The sequence below is a fragment of the Strix uralensis genome, chromosome 5 (genome assembly GCF_047716275.1).
Source record: "Strix uralensis isolate ZFMK-TIS-50842 chromosome 5, bStrUra1, whole genome shotgun sequence".
NCBI classification, from domain to species: Eukaryota; Metazoa; Chordata; class Aves; order Strigiformes; family Strigidae; genus Strix; species Strix uralensis.
In genome coordinates, this window is record NC_133976.1 from 81,103,043 (window position 1) to 81,123,597 (window position 20,555).

General features: G+C 43.0%; 1 protein-coding gene and 1 long non-coding RNA gene across 5 annotated transcripts in view; both read left to right on the forward strand.

Moving 5' to 3' along the window:
• Positions 1-20,555, forward strand: part of LOC141944780 (uncharacterized) — a 196,901-nt gene that overhangs the window by 67,928 nt on the left and 108,418 nt on the right. The gene's annotated exons all lie outside the window — the stretch shown is intronic.
• PRMT8 (protein arginine methyltransferase 8) overlaps positions 14,237-20,555 on the forward strand; it is a 72,225-nt gene continuing 65,906 nt past the window's right edge. For 3 of the 4 annotated variants that reach the window (XM_074871940.1, XM_074871942.1, XM_074871943.1), the window contains exon 1: positions 14,413-15,044. In XM_074871940.1, the coding sequence (XP_074728041.1) occupies positions 14,970-15,044 (75 nt within the window). In that variant the 5' untranslated portion in view covers positions 14,413-14,969. Of the gene's footprint in view, positions 14,261-14,412; positions 15,045-20,555 lie in introns of those variants that run through there. The other variant, XM_074871941.1, reaches the window with a different exon arrangement.

Genomic DNA, 20,555 nt, shown 5'->3' on the forward strand with positions numbered 1-20,555 from the left:
AACTGATTACTACAGTTAGTAATACAAGAGTAGTGATAAGTAAAACAAGTGTTGGTTGTGAGAATAAGCGTAGAGTAGCAGTGACATTAGAGATAGGACCACCAAAGTTATAGTCAAGTATACTGGGTGCTCACTGCAGCCTCTGGCCTCTGTCAGGGAGAACGAGCAACCTGTCAAAGGCCCATCTCTACAAGCTCAGAGAAGAACAGTGACTCCTGTGAAGTGGACACCCTGTCTTGTGGCAGCCCCAACAGGGCCATTAGCCCCACTGTTCAGGTGCGAAACCCATCAAGATGTGTCATCAGGAACAAGTCTGATTACCTTTTTAAACTGAAGGAGGGTTTATTGCATGGGAATTATAGGGCATGCAGGGGAAGAGAACTTTGGGAATGCACATTATTAGTATTATGGCATGTTTAGAAGAGGAACAAAAGGTGAGTAAAGGGATTAATTTAGGTAATTTGTGGAGGAACAAGTGTGTGAAAATGGATGGGTAGGGGGATAAAAAGGGCTGGTTGCGTACAATTAGTTTGCTGTTAGTGCACTCAGCTTGCCATGCCTTGTGCCTGATCAGTGCAGTCTCTCCTACTTTCTTATTAAATTTCTAACTCTTTTCCTGGGTAAGGGACTCTACTTGGGGGGGGGGGGTGTGTGTGGAGTGTCTGTGGGGATCTGAGAGGAGAGCAACAACTGGAGTCAGATCACAGGTTGGAGGGGCCTATTTGTCTGTGGTACCAGCAGCTGGAGAGACCAGAGTGAGTGGATCTAAGCGCTAGCAACTGGAGTGGGACAGTGGGTCATAGCAACCCTTGTGTCTGTGGCAATAGCAACTAGAGAATGCAAGTGTGTGAGCGAGTGTGTAAGCACTAGTGAAGATCAAACTGGACTAGCTGGCACGTAGGTGAAGTGGTCTGGGAGCTACATGGCACTTGGCTATTGAGACCAGGGGAGTCCCAGCCAGCTCTGGCTGTGTGTGTGTGTGTGTGTGAGAGAGAGAGAGAGAGAGGGAGAGAGAGATGGTCTGTACCAGTACATAGAGTGGGGCTGCAGCCCCGGGGCTCATATGTTGGTGCTGTCTGTTCATGGGAGTGCTTCATGTGTCTGTCTGTGATCTGTATCACTGACCATCTATATGTGTATGTATGTGTTGTATACGTGTGCTTTGCATGCTTGTGCCTCCTGGGAATACAGTTTCAGCTTTGCTGCTGGCTGGACTTGGGGCCATGGAACTTCAGCAGCCTCAGCTCTTTCATGTTGTCAGAGCTGGCATGATACATTTTTCTCCTAACACACCCTAGCTATAAAAGGCGAATATCCTTCTAGTTGCAAGGTTAAAAAAAATTCTCTGGTTGGTTCTTTCACCTCCCTGAATATGTTAATATTCATCAGTTTATTTTTAGGGTAATGGGATGAATTTCCATGATTAAGGTAATTTCTTCCGGTCTCTAGAAGAGCCATAAGTTGTTGCTTATGATGGCACCTCCAATGTATTACAAGTGCAATGGAACATATGGGTGACACTCCTGCCCAGCTAGCTCTGTTTATTAGCCATACTGGAGAGGGACCACCCATTTCCTACCCACATTTCCAAGGAGAAAGGTCAGAGTATATGGGAACAATTAAGGAAGATGTATCTTCACTGTCTACAGAGGGTGGTGCAGATGGGACTGTTTCTCCCATGCTCTACGGAGTCTTTCACCCCTTCTTTGCTTTTATTTATTTATACAAGTCCCACAAGCAAGGAGATGGTTTGCCATCTATCTGTTGCCTAGGCACTCCTGCCTGTACTAGTGCCAGTAGTATATCTTTTGGAGTGACCTTTCCTAGGTGCACTTTTAGGTAAAGACAAAGACTTGCAGGTGGTGTAATTGCCAACAGAGAGTGGGAGATACCTACAGGCTCCTCTATTACAATCAACTGTGTAAGTTATCCTGCAGCCAAGGGATATGAGCAACATAACATAGGCCTGATGGCCAAGCTGTACATGCAGCCTAGCACAGCACAGGCTTGTGCCTACTCAGGTTAACTGTTATGTGGATAGCTAACTCCTCAATGTTAAGTCACTACAGACCCTTCCCCATAAAGTCCTCACCTGATCCCCAGGGTGGGTTGGATCCTTCCCAACAAGCCTGCCCAGCCTTGAGGGCTCCCCAGGGGTGGCTTAGTCCCTTCCTCACCTGGATCCTTCATCACTAGGCTGTCCAGGGCTACCCAGGGGTGGCTTTGACCCTTCCCCTTCATGCTATCTGGGGTTCTCTAGGGACAGCAAGACCCCTTCCCTGACAAGCCTGCCAGGGCTTCTAGGTATTAGTTGCCCCTTTCAGGCCAAGCTTGGCCTCCCAGAGTAATCTTGAACCATTCCCCAGCAAATCTTCTGAGGCTCCCCAGTGGTAGCTTGAACCTTTCCCCACCTCAGCCTCCCTCTGAGGCTGCCCATGGGGTGGTGACTTGGACCCTTCTCCACCAATCTCATTTGTCACCTGGGGGCCCTGAGAAACTGCAAGAACCCTTCTGCACCGTGCCCTCTGGGGCTCCCGGGGGGCAGCTTGGAACCTTCCCCACCAAGCCAGATGGGGCTCACCAGGCATGACTTGGATTGTTCCACGTCAAGCATGTTGGGGCTTCCAAGGAGGTTTATGGATTCCTCCCTGCCTGGCCATGCGGCTCTTCAAAGATGGCTCAGACCGTTCCCTGCCAAGCCCTCCAGGGCTTCCCCAGCTGATGAGGCCTCTGGCCTTGGTATCATGCTCAGCTTCCAGCTGGCCATCTGTGAGGGAGCTGCCAGCCCTTGCTGGTCCCTGGCAACGTCTTCTGGTCACATGATCAGCTTACCTCACCTCCATTCGCCCCTGAAGGACTCCATTTTTTTGAAGCCTCATATTCCTACTTGGTCTCAAAGAGCACTGTGATTGGACAGAAAGCAAGCCGTGTCTTCCTGTTCTAATGCAAGTATTTCCAGGTCATGCAGTCCTGTACAATACACTTTTAAAATAAGAGGTAATGAAATTAATACTGCAAGTTTAAATGAGACTAGAAAGAATATTAAATAAAATTAAAAAATACAGACTTGCACTCCCACTGTACAAGTTTGCTGATCACATCCTAAGAAGTCTGGGGTGAGATAAGTTTTAGGGGAGTGGGCTGCAGCAATAATGTGGGCACTATGAATATGTCTATGGAGCTAGGGATCAATGAGGCTGAACAAGAGGCCACCTCACCTTGAAATGTTCATGTTCTAGCCAGTCTTTAATTCAATGTGGATATTCAGTAGGTTTTTCAGGCACACAGAGGGGCTTATCATGCATCACTGTAATGATCGCATTGTTACTGGCAGTTGGAACACAGCACGATAATGAAGCAAAACGTCCCCACCAGTTGGTGCTCTACAAGATCCATGTAAAGGTGGAGAGGTGATACCTACCACAAAGGGTAATTTCTTAGTGGTAGCCCATGGACAAGACCCAAAAATATGCACCAACTGCCCTAGTGTACAAAAAGCATAAGGATTTTCATGTCTTTTAAGCTTTGATTTCCTAAATCTGTGCATATGACTGGAGAGTCAACAGTTGAAGTTCTGCTGTGGAGGTCAGTAAGACTGTTCATATATTCCTTCAATATGGAGAGGAATGGATATTGGCCCCTGCAAAGTATAGTGCCATATTTTAACCAGCAGCCTTATTTCAAAGGCGGTGTCTTCACTGATGTTATTCCAGTGCTGTGGGTATTGAATTCCTGCCAGCCCCACTCACCTCTCAATTTCTAGGAAATTCCAGGGTCTTCATCTGCTGTGTGGTAAAGTTCGAGCTGATGTTTTGTGGAGAAGTCCTGATGTTGGTGTTGTTGGGCAGCATGACATAAATTCTTTTTCCCCCACCTGAACCCGAAATACTAGACATCATAAACTTGGGAGGCTTCTATCCAGCTGTTACATTTAGGCCCTGTCATGCTACTTCCACAGTAACTGTTTCAGAGATAGCAGAAAAGTTTTCTTACACATGGGGAATCTCAAAGAAGCACTTAGAGCTAATCACTTACAGGTATTGTGACTAAGAGTGCTTTTCTCCATGCAGGAACAGCAGAATTTACTGGCTGATTGTAGCCTTGTGTTTTACATTGTTCAAAATTAAATAGAAAAATCATGTAAAGATTTCTCTAGCCTCTAATTTGGAATTCTTTTTTTGGATGCAATGACCTGACATTGATCTCTTCTGTGCTTATATTATCTTCTCAGTGCTGAGTATGGCAAGTAAAAAAAAATATGCATCCGTTTATGTTACCTCAGCACATGCTCATAATGTACTGAGTGCAGACTTAAAACTAGGCAGATTCTTGCCCTGCTGGCCCTAGTAGCTGGCTGTTCCAGACTTCCTGCTCAGAGGACTACTACTAACTTCCAACCTAAATCTAATCGTGGCAACTTTATACCTTTTCACTCTTGTGTCAACTTTGTCCTTTAGCTGAGACAGTTTCCCTAGTCTTCTGTTTATTCCTAGTGTATTGACAGAGTAATTGCTTTCCTCTCAGCCTCTGCTTTGGTAGACTAAACCTGAACTGTTTCAGTCTCCTTTTGTGCAATAATGATCACTGATCTCTATGTGATTTTGTAATAGCTGCTGTATCCTTGAAGATATCAACCCTCTCACTCTTGTCTAATAACTCACATGCACTTATCCTCAGGAGTATCTGTACCATTATTAAACACAATTTCATATTTGGCTCCTGAAAACATACTAGTATTTGTGGCCATGGTTTTTCAGGCATAAGATGCATGTTAACCTGCCTAATGGTCAGTAGTCTCAATGACCTAGCAGTTGTCCTCACCAGGATTCAGAAATATAATTTTCAGGTTGCTTCTGAATAAAGCAACAACCTTTACCTTTCTACCTACTAGTTGCACATTTAGTCTTCAGTTTATTTGTATGTGTCTACTTAGAAATATATGGCTTGCTTCTGGAGGAGTAGGCTGTTAAGAGTGTCAGTTCTGGCCACGTGAGCTTGGTCCCAGGTGTCCCTGGAGGTGCTCTGGAGTTAGGCATTCCAGAAGGTTGACTTCTCCCCTTCAGGCTAAGGTGGATGAGCAACTCCTGGATATTTAACATTGTAATTGGTGGACTGCTCCGAGGCGCTATATATTGATTAGTGTAGTGAGTTGCCAGGCAAATATCCTTGAATAGTTAAGTTCAGTTATTTCTGCCAATTATATGTGTTTTCATAACACCTGCCTAATTGCACTTTAACTAATAAAAGTTACATCCCTAACAACTCCATAGCAGTATATCAGAGGTCAAACTCTGGGCCTCCAACACCAGTCTAATTATTCTAGTCAGCTCAGTAGGTATTTACCTCTCTCTAAGGAAGTTTGCTTCTGAGCCAGTCCCAGTTTCTCATGGACTTTCAGCCCCACACATTTCCCCCTCTGCCAATGAATATTCTAATGGAGGTGATGTACATGAGAATGGATGTTACAGACACTCATAAGATAGATGTTTTGTTAAGAAAATACTGATTTATTGGGATTTTTTGCATAAGAAAATGTTCACATAGGAAATTAAATCTCTCAAACGGGTTGGTCAGCTGGTGTCCAGATAGTGACACTGTAAGGCTCTGTTGGAAGTGTCTTTGCAAAGGCATCTTCAGCTGAAGCAAATGAGACTCACTGAACTGCTGCTCTGCTGAATTCTTATAATACAGCTGACACAGAGTCTTATATGCATAAGTCTGGTCTAGATGTCTTAAGTGTTAGTGCGATCATTTCTGTATCATTTGCAAGAACAGCTCTAATGACAAGTTACAAGCATCTTACCTAGCACAATTTGGTCAATCCTGCAGCAGCAACTACCTGGGGACATCTCTGAGACAATACCATACTAATAGTGCCTGTCAGTTGTCTTACACACAGGAGGAAATGCCTGGGGAAATCTCCAGGACTGTCTGAAATTCCCACTTGGAGAGCTTCTGCAATGGTTTGTCAAATACTTTGTTGTGAAGGCAACTAGAAGTTCAGTCAGCCACCTCATATCATGTCAATCCATTGTCTCAAATTAGTTGTCTCAGCCAGCAGAAACTATCTGTAGAGTTCCTCAGTCACCCAAAGAATTAATGATTGTGCTGAGTATGCACATTGGCACAGCCAAGATACACAGCTGCACTGTGAATGTAACTTGTTGTGAATGAATATATCAGTATATGATATGTCAGTTAGGGAATTAAGAGATTGCTGGAATGACAGTGCTTAGGAAACTGAGAAACCAGGTGTAAACTGTAAAACTTTTTTTTTTTTCTAAATTCATTCATCAGCAACACACTTCTTGGTAACAGTCAGTATTTATACTACACTAATCATCCTCACTACATATACAGAACTGTTAGTCTTTAACAACCATATTTTCAATTAGTTGTGAGTACAGAAGGAACTGATGGCTCAGAGGTCAGGATGACCAGGCTTGAGAGCACAGTGACAAGCCATGGTGTAATATCCTGATTAGTACGTTCATATCTTACAGTTTTCCCAGGCTTCTGCAATGGTCAAAATCTATATGATGAACTTGAATTTGAATCTTATATCACAATTAAAATTTCATAAATCTTGCCACAAGGGCCATTCATGATTGCTTTCCTTTTAGCGGGTTTTCAGATAGGAGAATTTTTGTGTCTTTCACTCACAACTGTAGCTGTGATAAAGATAAAACAGCTTTTAGATATGGCAGAGTATCATTCAGAGAGGCAAAATAATTTTAAAAATCTAATCTAAAAACATATAAAAAACATTCAGCCCTGGGGAGTAACCAAGATTAGGCTACCCTATTTGACAACACTCTCTACTTGGCCATGCATGTGCTCGATATCTTCTGCTCTCTTCCTTTTGCAAACCACAGGTTGATGACTTTTTGCTCTTTGGTACTGCATGTTGTAAGATTGTACTGGACAATGAAGCATGTTTGGTTTGCAGTGTATGGGATGATTAGTATAGTTCAAGTTTGCAGTGTATGAGTGTTTACAATGCTATTACAAACATGATTGTAATACCTGATGATGACCCATTACAGTACCTGAAATGAAAATCCAGGTGGTCTCTCCCATCCTTGTGTTACATATAAGAAGTGCTTTAAATAATACTTTGCACTTAGGGAGACTTTTGTATTGTCTCTAAACATGTACGATCCACAGCATGTACAGCCATCAACTAATTCTCCACACCCCAAAATGCAGGCTAACATTATAGATTAATATTAACTTAGATATTAATATTATAGATTGCAAAACTGGAAGGCAGATAAAATCATCTAGTAAATTGGGGCAGAGACAAGATGAAAATCTAACACTTCTAACCCATAGGTGTTAGAAACTTCAATGAGCTTTCCCATTCAAATTGTTCTTCAAGGTTTATACTTCTGTTTGACCATAATTTACAGGGACCATTATAGGATTAATTGCAGTTTAAGGTGTTTGTTGATTTTTTAAATTCATCCTGATATCAAAAGACACAAAACAGCATATTATTTTTGAGTCCAGTACGTCTCAAATTCCTCCTGAGCTCACGCTCTTACAGAATGAACATGACTGTTCATATGCCATTTTAAAAACCTGCCTTAAATTTACTTGTAACATGAACCCTCTGTGGGTTAGATTGCTGTAGGTTTCCTTTCTCCTCCTCACCAAGCTGGTAGTTCCTTGGAAGCTGGTACACACATGGATTTACTACTTATAAATGATCGTTTTTATGTATTTCTAGAATGTACTAGGGAGAGAATGTGCCACTTTCTTTTTTTTTTTTTTGTCATTAAGAGATTACATATTTTGTCAAACATCTTGCAGGTCCCAAGACTGCTGTAAAGATAAGAACATTTTCATTTGGTGTTGCAGTAGTTTACCCTTCTTGTTAAACTTATCCATTCTATTCTTGTTTTTTCCACACTGTAGTAGGTAGTGTTCTTAATGAAAACGAATGGATCACAAAAATTATCTTAGTCAGGGGAAGAGTTCTAATTCTGCATCACTTTATTTCTAAATCCTCCATTTTTAATTATGTACTGTTTTGAATTAGCAGCTTGAATTTTGTTTCTTTTTTTTTTTTTTCCAGCTTGCCAGTTCTTAGGTTTATGGACAGGAAGATCCTGTCAGTTACTGAAATAGACCTGAAAACTGGCTCTGGCCCAGCCCTCCTGGAATTTGTTTTATGTTGCATGTAATTCACTTGAGCTCTGTGCCACAAGTGTAAAGCAAGAATCAGGGAAATAATGCTTTGCTCTCTGAATGCTTTGCTCTCTTTTCTCTGAAAGAAAATATAAGTATACCACATATAAAGTTCATGTACTTCTCAATTTTGGCTCTATTGCTTCTACCATCTTCTATTTTATTTAGTTTGAAGCAAGAGAGAAGATGGGCACCATTAACACCTAGGTCACACAACTATACCTGTATTATGCGGAGTTTAGTATAAATAAATTGATCTTTTCTCTGGCAGGGACAATAGATGAACTGTCAGAATCTCTAGATTCTGCCAGAGTCCACAAGCACATCAATTGCCAAAGTTCAAAACCAGATCAATAACCCAGGAGGCTGAGCTCTGTTTGCAGCCAGAAAAATCATCATCTTAGGCACCTCAGAGTGCTGACTCTACACTATAACCTGGCCAAAGCTTGACTGTATTTAATTTATTGGGGACCATCATCAGGCAACATTGTAAAGAAGTATGACCTCACTTTTGCTAAGTACTAGACTGGTTCTGGAAAACAAGATACATTACTCTTAGTTCATGAAATACATGCACTACTGATCAGACTTTCTTGTTTTTCTTGTTTTCGTGGGAGGCTGCAGTATTTTGGCAATTTTCCTTAATGGGAGAGGAAGGAAAATACCAAACTGCGAAGAAAAAAAATGTCAACCCACTATCATAGTTACAGTTGATTGTTTGTCGACAGTGACAGCCGAACACATGTGCATGTGTTTGAAGAAAATTGTTCACAACAGGAAAAGGTGAGACACATAGCAGCATGGCTTACTGTATAAGACAGTTATGGAAGAGAAAGCAAGCAGACAGACGGCTATTTGCCAGACCCAACAGAGCCATCTGAGTGATATTCATAGATCTTCCAGTTAAAATGCTTTACAAGAGTGCTCCCAAAGCCTTATGCATATCACTGAAGGGGGCAAGTAAATACCTCTAGTACTTTCCAGTCTAGCAAGAAATCAATAGTCTAACCCTCAACAAAGGTGAGAGAAAAAAGAAAAAGAAAAAGAAAAAGAAAAAGAAAAAGAAAAAGAAAAAGAAAAAGAAAAAGAAAAAGAAAAAGAAAAAGAAAAAGAAAAAGAAAAAGAAAGAGAAAGAGAAAAAGAAAGTTTAAGAATAGGTGCAAACCAGAAAGTGACAGAAACCAAGATGACAGAGTGCCTGCCATTGTGCAAAGAAAGAAAAGAGAGTAGTAACCCCAATTGTTGCAAAGTTGCCTGTGGTCTAGTTAAATTCCTTTAACTCTATGTGACACAGCAATTTAAAAGTTTAAGCACAGACTGTAGCCTAAGAAGAAAAGAAACAACTAAGATTTGATACTTACAAAGCTACAAAACATCTTGTTTGAATGAATAGGGGCATTTTTACTTACCTGGTCTTCATCTCAGACTTGCTAAGCATGCTATAATCCAGCAGGAGAGAAAAGCAGGGCAGATGAAACAGAAAGGGGTCTTGTCTTTAAATATAGAAATTCCATCTTAGATTCCAGCACACAATATAAGGTAGAAGGGGGAGTTTTTCTCAGAAAGGAAAGTTTCTTAAAAGCTATCACACAAGAGCAGAAAGTGACAAGATAGGATGGAAGATGGCGATTTCCATTTCATTTCAGTAAAGATGGGTTTGTGATTCTGAGAGTATTAGTTCACTTTCTTTCTGATAAGTTGTGTGCCCAGATGCACACAAAGTGCTATTTTACCCTCTCCTGTCTTCAGCCTTGTCATCGCTGCTTTTCTTTGCCTACCATAGCTACCCCGTACTTCCCTATGAAGAACTTCGCTACACATTTTTTCACCTTTTCTGCCAGTCCTCTTCTGCCAGTCCTCCACCTGACCTCCTTCCTTATTCATATTTTCTCTTACTCTCCTTATTCATCCTTTTATTTCCTGTCCATTGTTTGACTGGAGCACTGCTATTGCCTCCTACTTGAAATGATGCCAAATTGTCAGTGTCTTACCTACTTCAATTGGAATCATCACAGCAGCAACTTCATTCCGTCTTCTTCCCCACAAAATTATTTGGGGGAGAAAATTTTTATTAGAGGAAAAAGATGTTCTCCTGTTCATGTATGTCCTTAGCTTTATCTTTAGCAGATCCCATATTTCACTGATGTTATCCTCAGGCATAGATGTGGCAATTGAAAAAAAATAAAAGGCTTTCCTTGATGTATAAAGCACAAAGAAAGGTTAGGCTTTTGCAAATATTGAATCTGAATTTCCCAAGCCACAACTTTCAGCTGTTGCCCTTTTTCATATCATCTGACTGTACCAAGAGGAGCTTGGCTCATCTTAGTTACAATCCTTAAAGCTAGTTGTAAGCTGCTACTGGGTGCCCCTTGACCTCTTCTTCACCAAACCTAACAAGCCCAACTCTCCTCGGAGGTTAGTGCCCTACGAGACCATCGTAGCAGTCTTTCACTGAACCATCTCCAATGTATCCACCTCCCTCTTGAACCAGGGGACTCAGCACTGGACACAGAATCAAAGATGCAGTCTCACCAGTAGAGAGAGAATCATACTTCCCTCGTTCTACTGGCCACTTTCCATTTAATGTAGATAATTATATAGTTTGCCTTTTATGCAGTGAGAAAGCACGATGAGTCATATTCAGCCTAGCTCCACCCCCACCCCGTAACCCCAGATGCTTTCCATCAGGACTGCTACACATTTTCTCAGTCTGTACATCGATGCACAGGATTATCCCACCTTAAACGCAGACATTTGGATTTCACCCAAGCTAATGACAAAGCTGGCAATAAGTCTGAATCTTCTGAGGGCCAGCACAGTATTATTGCCACACTCAGCAAGTAGCAAAGCAGCCCCAATCACAGCTGCTATTATTGGAAATCTGAAGTAATAAATGGAAACTTCATTTTCTCTTCAGCACAACCCCACTCCATTTGTAATACTTTGTGACCTTCACAGGTACTTACACACGATATATTTAAATTCAGAAGACGCTTTTGACATCTCCTGGCTTTGTTGCAAATGCACGTTTACTACCATGGCATTTTCTTCATGACAATATTCTTTTTCTTGAGATCTAACAAAACAGGGGATCAGAAATATGTTCCCAAGCTCAGCTCCAATGGCCAACTAGCACCCTTAGATGCCAGATGTCAGCAGGATTTATATTCACATGTCTGAGGGCAGAATTTGTCCTCTAAACAGTATGAAAGCTTGTATTCCTCAAGTTCAGTGTTCCTGTGAATTTCAGTATCAACAGGAACTTGTACTGAGGCCCGTATTCAAACTGAAGGTCTGGCCAAGTATCTGTGTATGCACACAGACATCTGTATGTGTAAACACACTGCTTGCAGCCTCTTAACTGATATTGCTAATTGATTCTTGCAAGGAATAACTTCTACCCATGACTGATCAAAAAAAGTCCTGAAGGACAAATAATTTTCCCTTTGGAATAAAACAGATTAGAGCAAATGGTGTGTGTTTTCAAAGCAGTTTCCTCAATCACATACAGAACATAAAAGGAGGAGTGAGGACACCAACCATCTGGCAGACTTACAAAGGAGCTCAGGACTAAAACATTCATCCTTATGCTGGAAACCATGAGACTGGAAGGTTTTCCTGGTATCTGTAAAGCATCAGCACCACATTCAAGGATGAGCAGTCAGGTATCATCTGTGTTGACAAAGAGGTGGAGGAGGACAAGAATAGGTGCCAGGGCAAGTCGTGCAGTATCTGAAGCAGAAGCAGGAAGGATAATCAAATCTCTGCCTGCCAGTTTTGCCAGTTGCTGAGTGCTTTTGAAAATCTGATGCCTCATTTAGCTGACTAAAGAGTGATTGAGCTCTACCAGAAATACAGATCCAGCTGTCAGAGAAAATTGGAAAATATGTCCTGGAGTAGTTTGAAAAATCTAATTCTTTTTCTCTATATAGAACACTGGTTTATTTTAAAGGATCTAATTAGGGTAAGTTTAGCTGTGTGTATCACCTGAAAATAGAGAAGACACACTAAAACTATGTAGGTTAGTCCAAATGCATGCTAACTAAAACTTCATGCACTCACTACCTACCAGATATTCATGACATAGCAGAGAAAAACATGGTCACAAAGATTGCAGAGACATTGAATTTTTATTTGCAGATTTTTTTTTTCCTTATCCCTCTACCCAGAAACCAAAGTACTTAATGAGAAGGAGTTCCATAGCCCAAGACTGTGAGGGTAGCTTTAGAATACTCTAAAATAGCTTCTATTGGCAATAGCTGTAAGGATTTTCATGTCTGAAGGGTTTTAAGATTTTCAAGAGCTCCATGAACGTCCCAAAGAAAAGGGGGAATGGCCTGCTTCCACTTCCGTCATTATTTGAGCCTCATGCCTAGAAGGTGTGAAATAAAATTCTACTTTATAAACAAAGGATGTGTGGATGATTATTGAAAAAATTAGCAGTGGTGTGGAGCTAATGAAAGAACTTAAGGTGTTAGAATAAATGTGAGGTGAAAGGAGTAGTAGGAAATCAGAGGCTTGTGAAAAACTAGATGATCAAAAGGCTCTGCGGAGTATCTCACAGAGGTCCAGTCTCAGGCTGTATGGCATGTGTGTCTATAATATACTCTCACATTCTGAAACCTTTCCATATGGTACCATTGTGCCCTCTATGGCATACTCATATTGTCACTTGACATTTCAGCGTACCACACACCTTCTGCTTCCCTGGGTTGCTTACTCCTGTGTGATTTATTACAAATCCCTGAAATCTATTGCATACCTACTGATCTGTGTCTGAACAAGAATTTGTGAGGGTCCTTCAAGTAAAAGGGAGAAATTTGCTTATTTTTCTTGGCCCCACCGCCTCATCCCTGGGGGTAGGAGAATAATTTTGCTCTCTGCTCTTTAATTCACATTCTCTATCTCCGTTCCCCCACCCCCGGGAATATTTCAGCCTCCTGTGTGCCCAGGGACCTCCTGTCGTTTTGGCAGTACTTCACGGTGTGTTAGTATTTCAGAGGTCAGCTGAGGATAAACTCTAATTAACAAACATTAAAATAGGCTGCAGGGGACAAAAATTCAGAACCCCAGCTCCATCATAATCTGCTACTGATGTAGCATCTGAGCTGGCTATGTGCTTAAAATATGCATCGAAAGTAATCTTTCAAACCTCTTCTTCAGGTCTCCACTGGCACCCCCAGAGGAAATTATTTCAAACTGTTCAGAGAGCAGCAAGCCTGTTCTGGTCCTTAAAATCCTTCGAGCAACACACACCCACACACCAGCATTATTTTCTCACCTCCTCCGTATAAAAACAAAACAGAAACGTGAGAACAGTGGGCTGGAGCTGCGGAAAGTGAAGTTGGAAGGATTAATTATGTAATACGCCCCCTCTCCCGCCCTTACCCACAGCAACACGAGTGAGGTAAACCTAATCCTCCCAGCTGACAACTCAGAACTAGAAAGTGCCCGGAGGAGTGAAAACAAGATAAATGTGTGGGGAAGGTGGCAATACACTCCCACAGAGGAAGATGTCATTAGGGAAAGGCTAAAAAGAGGTTCAAAAGACCTTTAGCCCCTTCCCTCCCCAGCAAGACCTCTCCTTCTACCTCCTCCTCCTCCCCCCCCCCCCCTTTTCAGCAGGAGCTGCAGCCGGATCGAGACCATGTTTTTACAGTTCACGGCTACCTGACAAAGCGTGGATCCTGCTGAAAAACTCCAAGTAGAACAGAAGCTGGGAGCACACACACGAGAAGATATATTAAGAAAGCAGGTTTGATACTTAACTCGGAGGAAAGAAGCTGGAGCAGACTTCTTCGGTTGCTCTCTAAGAGCCTTGCCCAGAGTCCTTACAAAGGAAAGTGTTGCTGATTCAAAAGAAGAGGAGGGATGGGGAGGAAAAAAAATAGTGTCTGTCCGTGTGAGAGGAAGACAACGTGTGTGTGCGTACGTGTGAATGCGTGCTTGTGCGTGACAGGGTGTAGTCGACGAGTGGGGGCAGCTCGACACAATGTTTTTTTCTACGAAAGACACGTGAATGCAATTCCCAGAGAAGGACACCAAGCTCTGCCCAAGAGCAGAAGGGGTAGGGAGAAGGAAGGGGAGAGGAGAGGGAAGGGGGGAGGGAGGAGGGGGGAGGAGGAGGAGGGGGAGGAGGAAGAGGAAAGGGGGGGGGGGAGTAGTAGGAGGAGGGGGTGGGGTGGGTGTCTGCTATTTCAGAAGGCATTCATAGAAAGAGGGTGGCAAATTCTGTGACCATCTTTAAAGGAAGTTTCCTGGGACCTAGAGAGAAAGAAAGAAGCCCAAAGAAGGAAAATAAAGGGCTATGATTTCCTTGCCCTGTTGCTTTGTCTCTGGCTCCCTCTGCCTCTGGAAGAGTAGCCATAGGACACAAAGATGCCCAGCTGGTCACTGCACGCCCAAGTTCAGTTTAGCTGGTGCTTCTCTCCTGTTTAGCCCGACTGCTTTCTCAGAAGGGGAGGACTCACAGCCCGACAGCCTTTTAGTTTAACCTGAAGAGTGTGTGCCGCGCCGCCTCTCTCTGCCCATCCCAAGAGCTTGCTGGAGGAAAGGGGAGAAAGACGAAGACTTGAAAGTGCCCGAGGAGCTCCCGATGCTAAGAGGCGACAAACATTCCCCGTGGACGACGCAGAAAGGACAAAGCTGACTGATTTACTGCTGTTTCCCGTAATTTTTTCTCCCTACCCTTTGGCGCACACCAGTGTTTGGAGATCTTTGAAAAAACACCGAACAAAAACATCAAGCCCGAAGCCCCAACCCCTTGGCTAGCTCTTATGGGAATGAAACACTCCTCCCGCTGCCTGCTCCTGAGGAGGAAAATGGCGGAGAACGCTGCCGACAGCACCGAGGTAAGGATGCGAGGCAGAGCCCGGCGCCCGAGCTCCCCCAGCCCCGAGCACAGCTCCCTTAGCAGAAGCAGCAGCAAGTGCAAATAAACTTTCCTGTCTCCTCTGTCGCTGCTATGATTTCCTGCTTGCGTGTGTGTGTCCCCCCCAACCCCGCTCCCCCTCGGCAGAGAACTTCGCACCCCGCGGAACCCTCCCGTGGCTCGGGTTCGGGAGCCGCCGCTTTACGGCCGGTTCCCCGGGAAGTTGGGTGGCCGGGTTGGGGGGGAGGGTCCGTGCGGGCTGCGGGGAGGGGATGGGGGTGTGTGTGAGGCGCTGAGGAAAGGTTTGAGGCTGATAGGGACAAAGACGGACTCTGGCGACAGCACCTTTGCCAGCTCTGGGTGATTTTCGCCTGGAAAAACGCCGCGGGGCCTCTGCTGGGATCGTTTGGGGGACTTCAGGAGCATCCGTGTCTCTGCAGCATCCCGCATGTTGCCGAGCGGAGCTGCCCGACGCGGGGGCAGAGGGGGGGAGGAGCATTCCCCCTTGCGCCCGGCTGGCCTGGGCAGTGCCGAGAATAGCTTTGCACTGCCTTCGGACCGAGGGGGTGGGTACCCTGCGAGCTCTCAGATTTTCTGCAAGAAATCCGCGCCCCCCGCCCCCCCCCCCCCGCCCCCCCGTTACCTTCGTTTTCCTCAACATTGGGGTTGAGCAGCCCTCGTTTACTTGTCTAGGGCTGCCTTGACCTCACTGAGACTTCTCAAGAGATAACGGCAGTGTGCGAAGTCTCAGATCTGGAAAAGCAGAAGGATGCAGGATGCAGTCCCAGCTTCTCTGGGAGCATGTGAGAAGGAGACAGGCGAAAGTGCGAGTGTGTGCCAAACTCCCCGTTTCTATTAATAGACCGTGCCTAGCACTCCGACTGAACACTTAACGCGTGGTTAAGTGATACGCAGCGCAGCCCTGTACAGACCCCCAGGGACATTGCACCCCAAGCAAGCTTTGCCCTTACTGGGGGCACTGACCATCCTCCCCAGCTGCCCTGCAGAGGTAACGAAGAACAAAATCACCACTTCAGTGTGAGCGAGCACACGACTATTCCCTTCTTTATTCTTCCAATGTTTCTGCCAAACGTCTCCTTCTTTCAGATAGTCCTCCCAGTAGGTGTCCTGCTCCCTCAGGAATTTCACATTTCTCCTCCGAATAGTGCTCTCCCTGCTTGACCTTCGTAAATATGCCTCCTTTGCCATGCCAGGTGAAGAGCAGGGTTTTCTTAAATGAATGCGATGTGAGCATTAAACCAAAGAACATGCCTGCTACTGCATTACAACCCCGTAGAGTACTGTTTGCAGAAGAAGCATCTATAAATAGCAAGAAGTCTGGCTGCACATCTGTAAACTGTCGTAGTACTGACAGCACATATTGCATTAAAAGTCCCAGGATCCTGGGCAGTACTGCAAAGAGAAACGTACAAGTACAGCCAGTTCCTTTCAAAGCAGTTTTTCACTGGAGATTGTCTGTAGACAGGGAAAATAGGTGAGAGGAGCTCTTTAAATGTTCCTCTTCTATTTCAATTCACTGTGAAGTGTATTTTTGCTGTTTAACTGCCGTTGTCTTTCTGCTTGTGCAATGCTGCACACACTGCAATGTCATTGTATGGAGAAGGCTTTCTTAATAACGACAGTTTCATTCCAATGCTGCATACAGGTTAGGAGAATATGAAAATGCTGTGCTTCCGCTCCTCAGAGTATCCATCAGTGACAGATTTGTGAAATGAGAGTGAAAATATTGCAGATTAGGCATATCCTGCTGCACTTCTACCTTAAGAAAATCAGAGGGATACATTCATAACACCTGCCAAGATATTTTCTATTTTATTAATTTTCATATGTGTGATAAGATCTGTTATGTACTGAGAGTAGTCTGCATATGTTCAGACTTAAAAGTGCACTGAGCAAAATATGCCAAGACCTTTGAAGCTCTTTCAGTCCTCGAGCACCTATATTTAGCAGTCATATGATACCAGTTTGACCTTCAAACCTGTATTTCTTTAACTTTCTCCTGAAGTTTGCAAATGTTCTGTGACAGAAGGAATACAGGCAAAGCATCTCACTTCTGGACTGATCGCAGCATCAGAGAAAATTAGCAATTGGTATAAATCTGCAACTGGTGTAAATTTGCTTCATTTGAAACTAGTGGGGTACCAGTAATATGCATGATTTGGAACTCACTAAATTTCTGAAGTATTTGATGCTGTGGTGATACGCATGATGTAAAAAATGTCAGCTATAAAGAGAGATGAAGAGTTAAAACATTGTGTTAAATGGTCAAAATGCCCCACTTCCAAATCATTCCAAAAACCTTCTGATTCTTACTCAGACTGATTTGAGCCAATTACTTATGTTACAACTTCATAGTAGATTTTTTTTTTTTCTACATCTACCACAACTAAGAGCATTAATCAAACTTTTGGCCAAATATGGCAAGTATACTGTTTCAGTAGTAGGGCAGTTTAAAAAAAAATACATTAAGACAAAGAACATGGATACTGTATGATAAACTTGTTAGTCCATTAACGACCCTCTGATGACTCGTTAGCCTAAAAGCTTAAACAAATGATAACAAATACAGACAAGGGAAGACCAAAACTACAGTAAGATAACAGCAATAGCTCACTGGCATTACTTTCCAGTCAAGGAAGATACCTCATGTTACCGGGAAACTTACAGAAGTGTGCTCCCATGGTACCAGGTTGTACAGACATTTATATTACCAGTATCCCTGTAGCCTTACAGCTTGATACAAAACAGTTAAGTGAGTGGAAGTGTTGCCACAGGTGCTGTTGGATCAGGCTCAGAATAGTTTTGTAATTTTATTGTACTGATAACAGCCTGATACTGGTCTGTCTGCCAGAGTTTAAGTGGAATTAAGTGGAATATGTGTTTATAGCAGCCTGAGAGTACATGGTGCTTTATATAAAACGAAAAGTCAAGGGGAATAAAACCACAAGTCTTTTCTATTTAGAGCCTTACTGAAGGCCACGGACTCACACTAATGGGAAGCGTGCTAGAATGGTTTCAAGCTTTGCTTGGAGTGCACAGGGGAAAAAAAGGTTCAGAAAATCTTTATTCCCCTTGGCAATCCCATGAACTTTAAGGGAAGTTCTACTGGAACAAAAGGTGTAGAATTTTTCCTCAAGATATAAAAATGAACCTCTGTATCTTTAGTCATGAAAGAAGACTTGTCGAAATAAAACAGGACTGTTTGTGTAAATAACAGAACCAGGATTGAGTTCTCTGCAAATAAGGGCACTCAGACAGAGAAAAAAAAAAAAAAGTGAGAGACTGTTCTTTGTAGAACATATGCATGAAAATTCTGCAAAATTCGTGGTGCTGACCTGCTGTAGATTGCAGTTTCTGTGTCTTTTTACGTTAAATGCATTAAATGGAATCCATATTAATAGGGAAACAAATTGAAAGAAGTGAGATTTCAGAAGTGTGCCTGAATGTAGCTTGTGGACGTATGCCAGGTGAAGGGAATAGAATCATAGAATAGTTTGGGTTGGAAGAGACCTTTAAAGCTTATCTAGTCCAACCCTCCTGCACTGAGCAGGGACATCTTCAACTAGATCAGGTTGCTCAGAGCCCCGTCCAACCTGGCCTTGAATGTTTCTAGGGATGGGGCATCTACCACCTCTCTGGGCGACCTGTTCCAGTGTTTCACTACCCTCATTGTAAAAAATTTCTTCCTTAAATCTAGTCTAAATCTACACTCCTTTAGTTTAAAACCATTACCCCTTGTCCTAGCGCAACAGGCCCTGCTAAAAAGTTTGGCCCCATCTTTCTTATAAACTCCCTTTAAGTACTGAAAGGCTGCAGTAAGCACAAAGTCCTGCAATAGCACAATGTGCCAGGGTTTACAGGCACATCCAACAGACATATACATTTACATATAACAGGTGAGTTGCTGACCGAAACAATCCTAGAACCTGAAACTGGGCTGGTTTTGTACAATGCCATTGCACAGTAACTTCATAAAAGGCAGTTCTTATGCTGGAGACTTCACAGTGTCTGTAGCAAGAAAAGATAGGTGTTTCATTGCTAAGAATAAAGATATTAGATAATTTATTAATGGTAGCAAAAGAGTCCTCCCTGAATGTCCTATTATACAAAGCTTGGGTTTGGATTAGAAAAAAAATACTCTTCTGAAGATCTGGGGTAACAGGCATGACAGACGTGCTTCCCAATACAGATTAATCTAACTGGTGCAGTATTATGAGATCCAGGCCTGTGAAAGTAGAGGCAGCTCTGAGTTAAAGCAGGGAGCATTCCACTTTACCCCATTTTGATCCTGTACAGTGCTCCTACCTGTACAGTGCTCCTACTAGGACTAAGTAGCCCATACTACTCAGGCTAGTAACAAGTCAGTTCTAATATAGTCATGGGGGCTTTTTTGGTTTCTAGCCAACTCAGGAATGGGGGAGCAGAAATGTGGCTCTGAGCCATCTTCTCCTACCAACTTCAACTGTGCAGAACATTAATTTAGCTCAGCTGAAGATCTCAGTGTAGTTAAATGTATTCCATTCTTTTCTCAAATTTAATACTAAAAATTCAAGACATTGACCATAATTTTTTGGCCTCATTGAAGAAATAACTTTTGGTTGTCATTAATAATATGAATAGGATCAAAAAATGTTTGTGCTTAAATAAAGAATAACAGCAATCACTTAAAGCAGAGTTTCAAGATAAAGATATCTGATCGTGGATCATCCTCTGCCAGCATAGGGTTGTCTAGTGAACAGCATTTTAGTGTCAAGACGACTGGTATTTTTTAGAAAGGGTATGGTTCATCTTGGTGACAGCAGGGACCAGATCATATTGTTGTCATTATGGCAATACTAAAAGAGAGGTTCCCCGCTAGTGATCACTTTGCACAGATTTTGCTGTAATGACTCTTTTTTCCAACCTCAGTCTGTGAAAACCACCAAATTCTTCAGAGAAGAGTGCAAAAAATTCTGTAGATGACCACCTTTGTAGTTTTTCTACCTCCACACCAAAAGTGAGCTTAGCAAGACTGACTTACGTGTCTTCCAGAGCTTCACCCTCAGCCTGACTGTGAAAGATGAAGGCTTGTGCACTTACTGGTACAGGCAGAGCAGAGAAATACAGAAAGGTTAAAAAGCATTGAGCCTAATCTTTTAATAAGATTTTGCTCAGCCTTTCTGAGTTTGCAGCAAAGTTCACTTCACTGGCAGATGAGGCGATGAACAGTTAAAGGTGGTGAATGATGAAACTGGTCGTTCCTACCTCTGATTTCACAGAGAATAACCGCTAAACAGCAGACAAGAAGCACTCATCTCAAGGAAGTGGAGATTGGCCACTAAGTGGCTGAGTTGATGGCCACAAGGGTGTCTTCACCATGTCAGAATGGAGCCATTGCTGACTAATCACAGCCTACCTGGCTCTTTACTGTGTTCTTGAACAGGTACTGACTGGCTCCCTGGAGTCTCTTGGCGTGCTGTTGCTTTCAAGC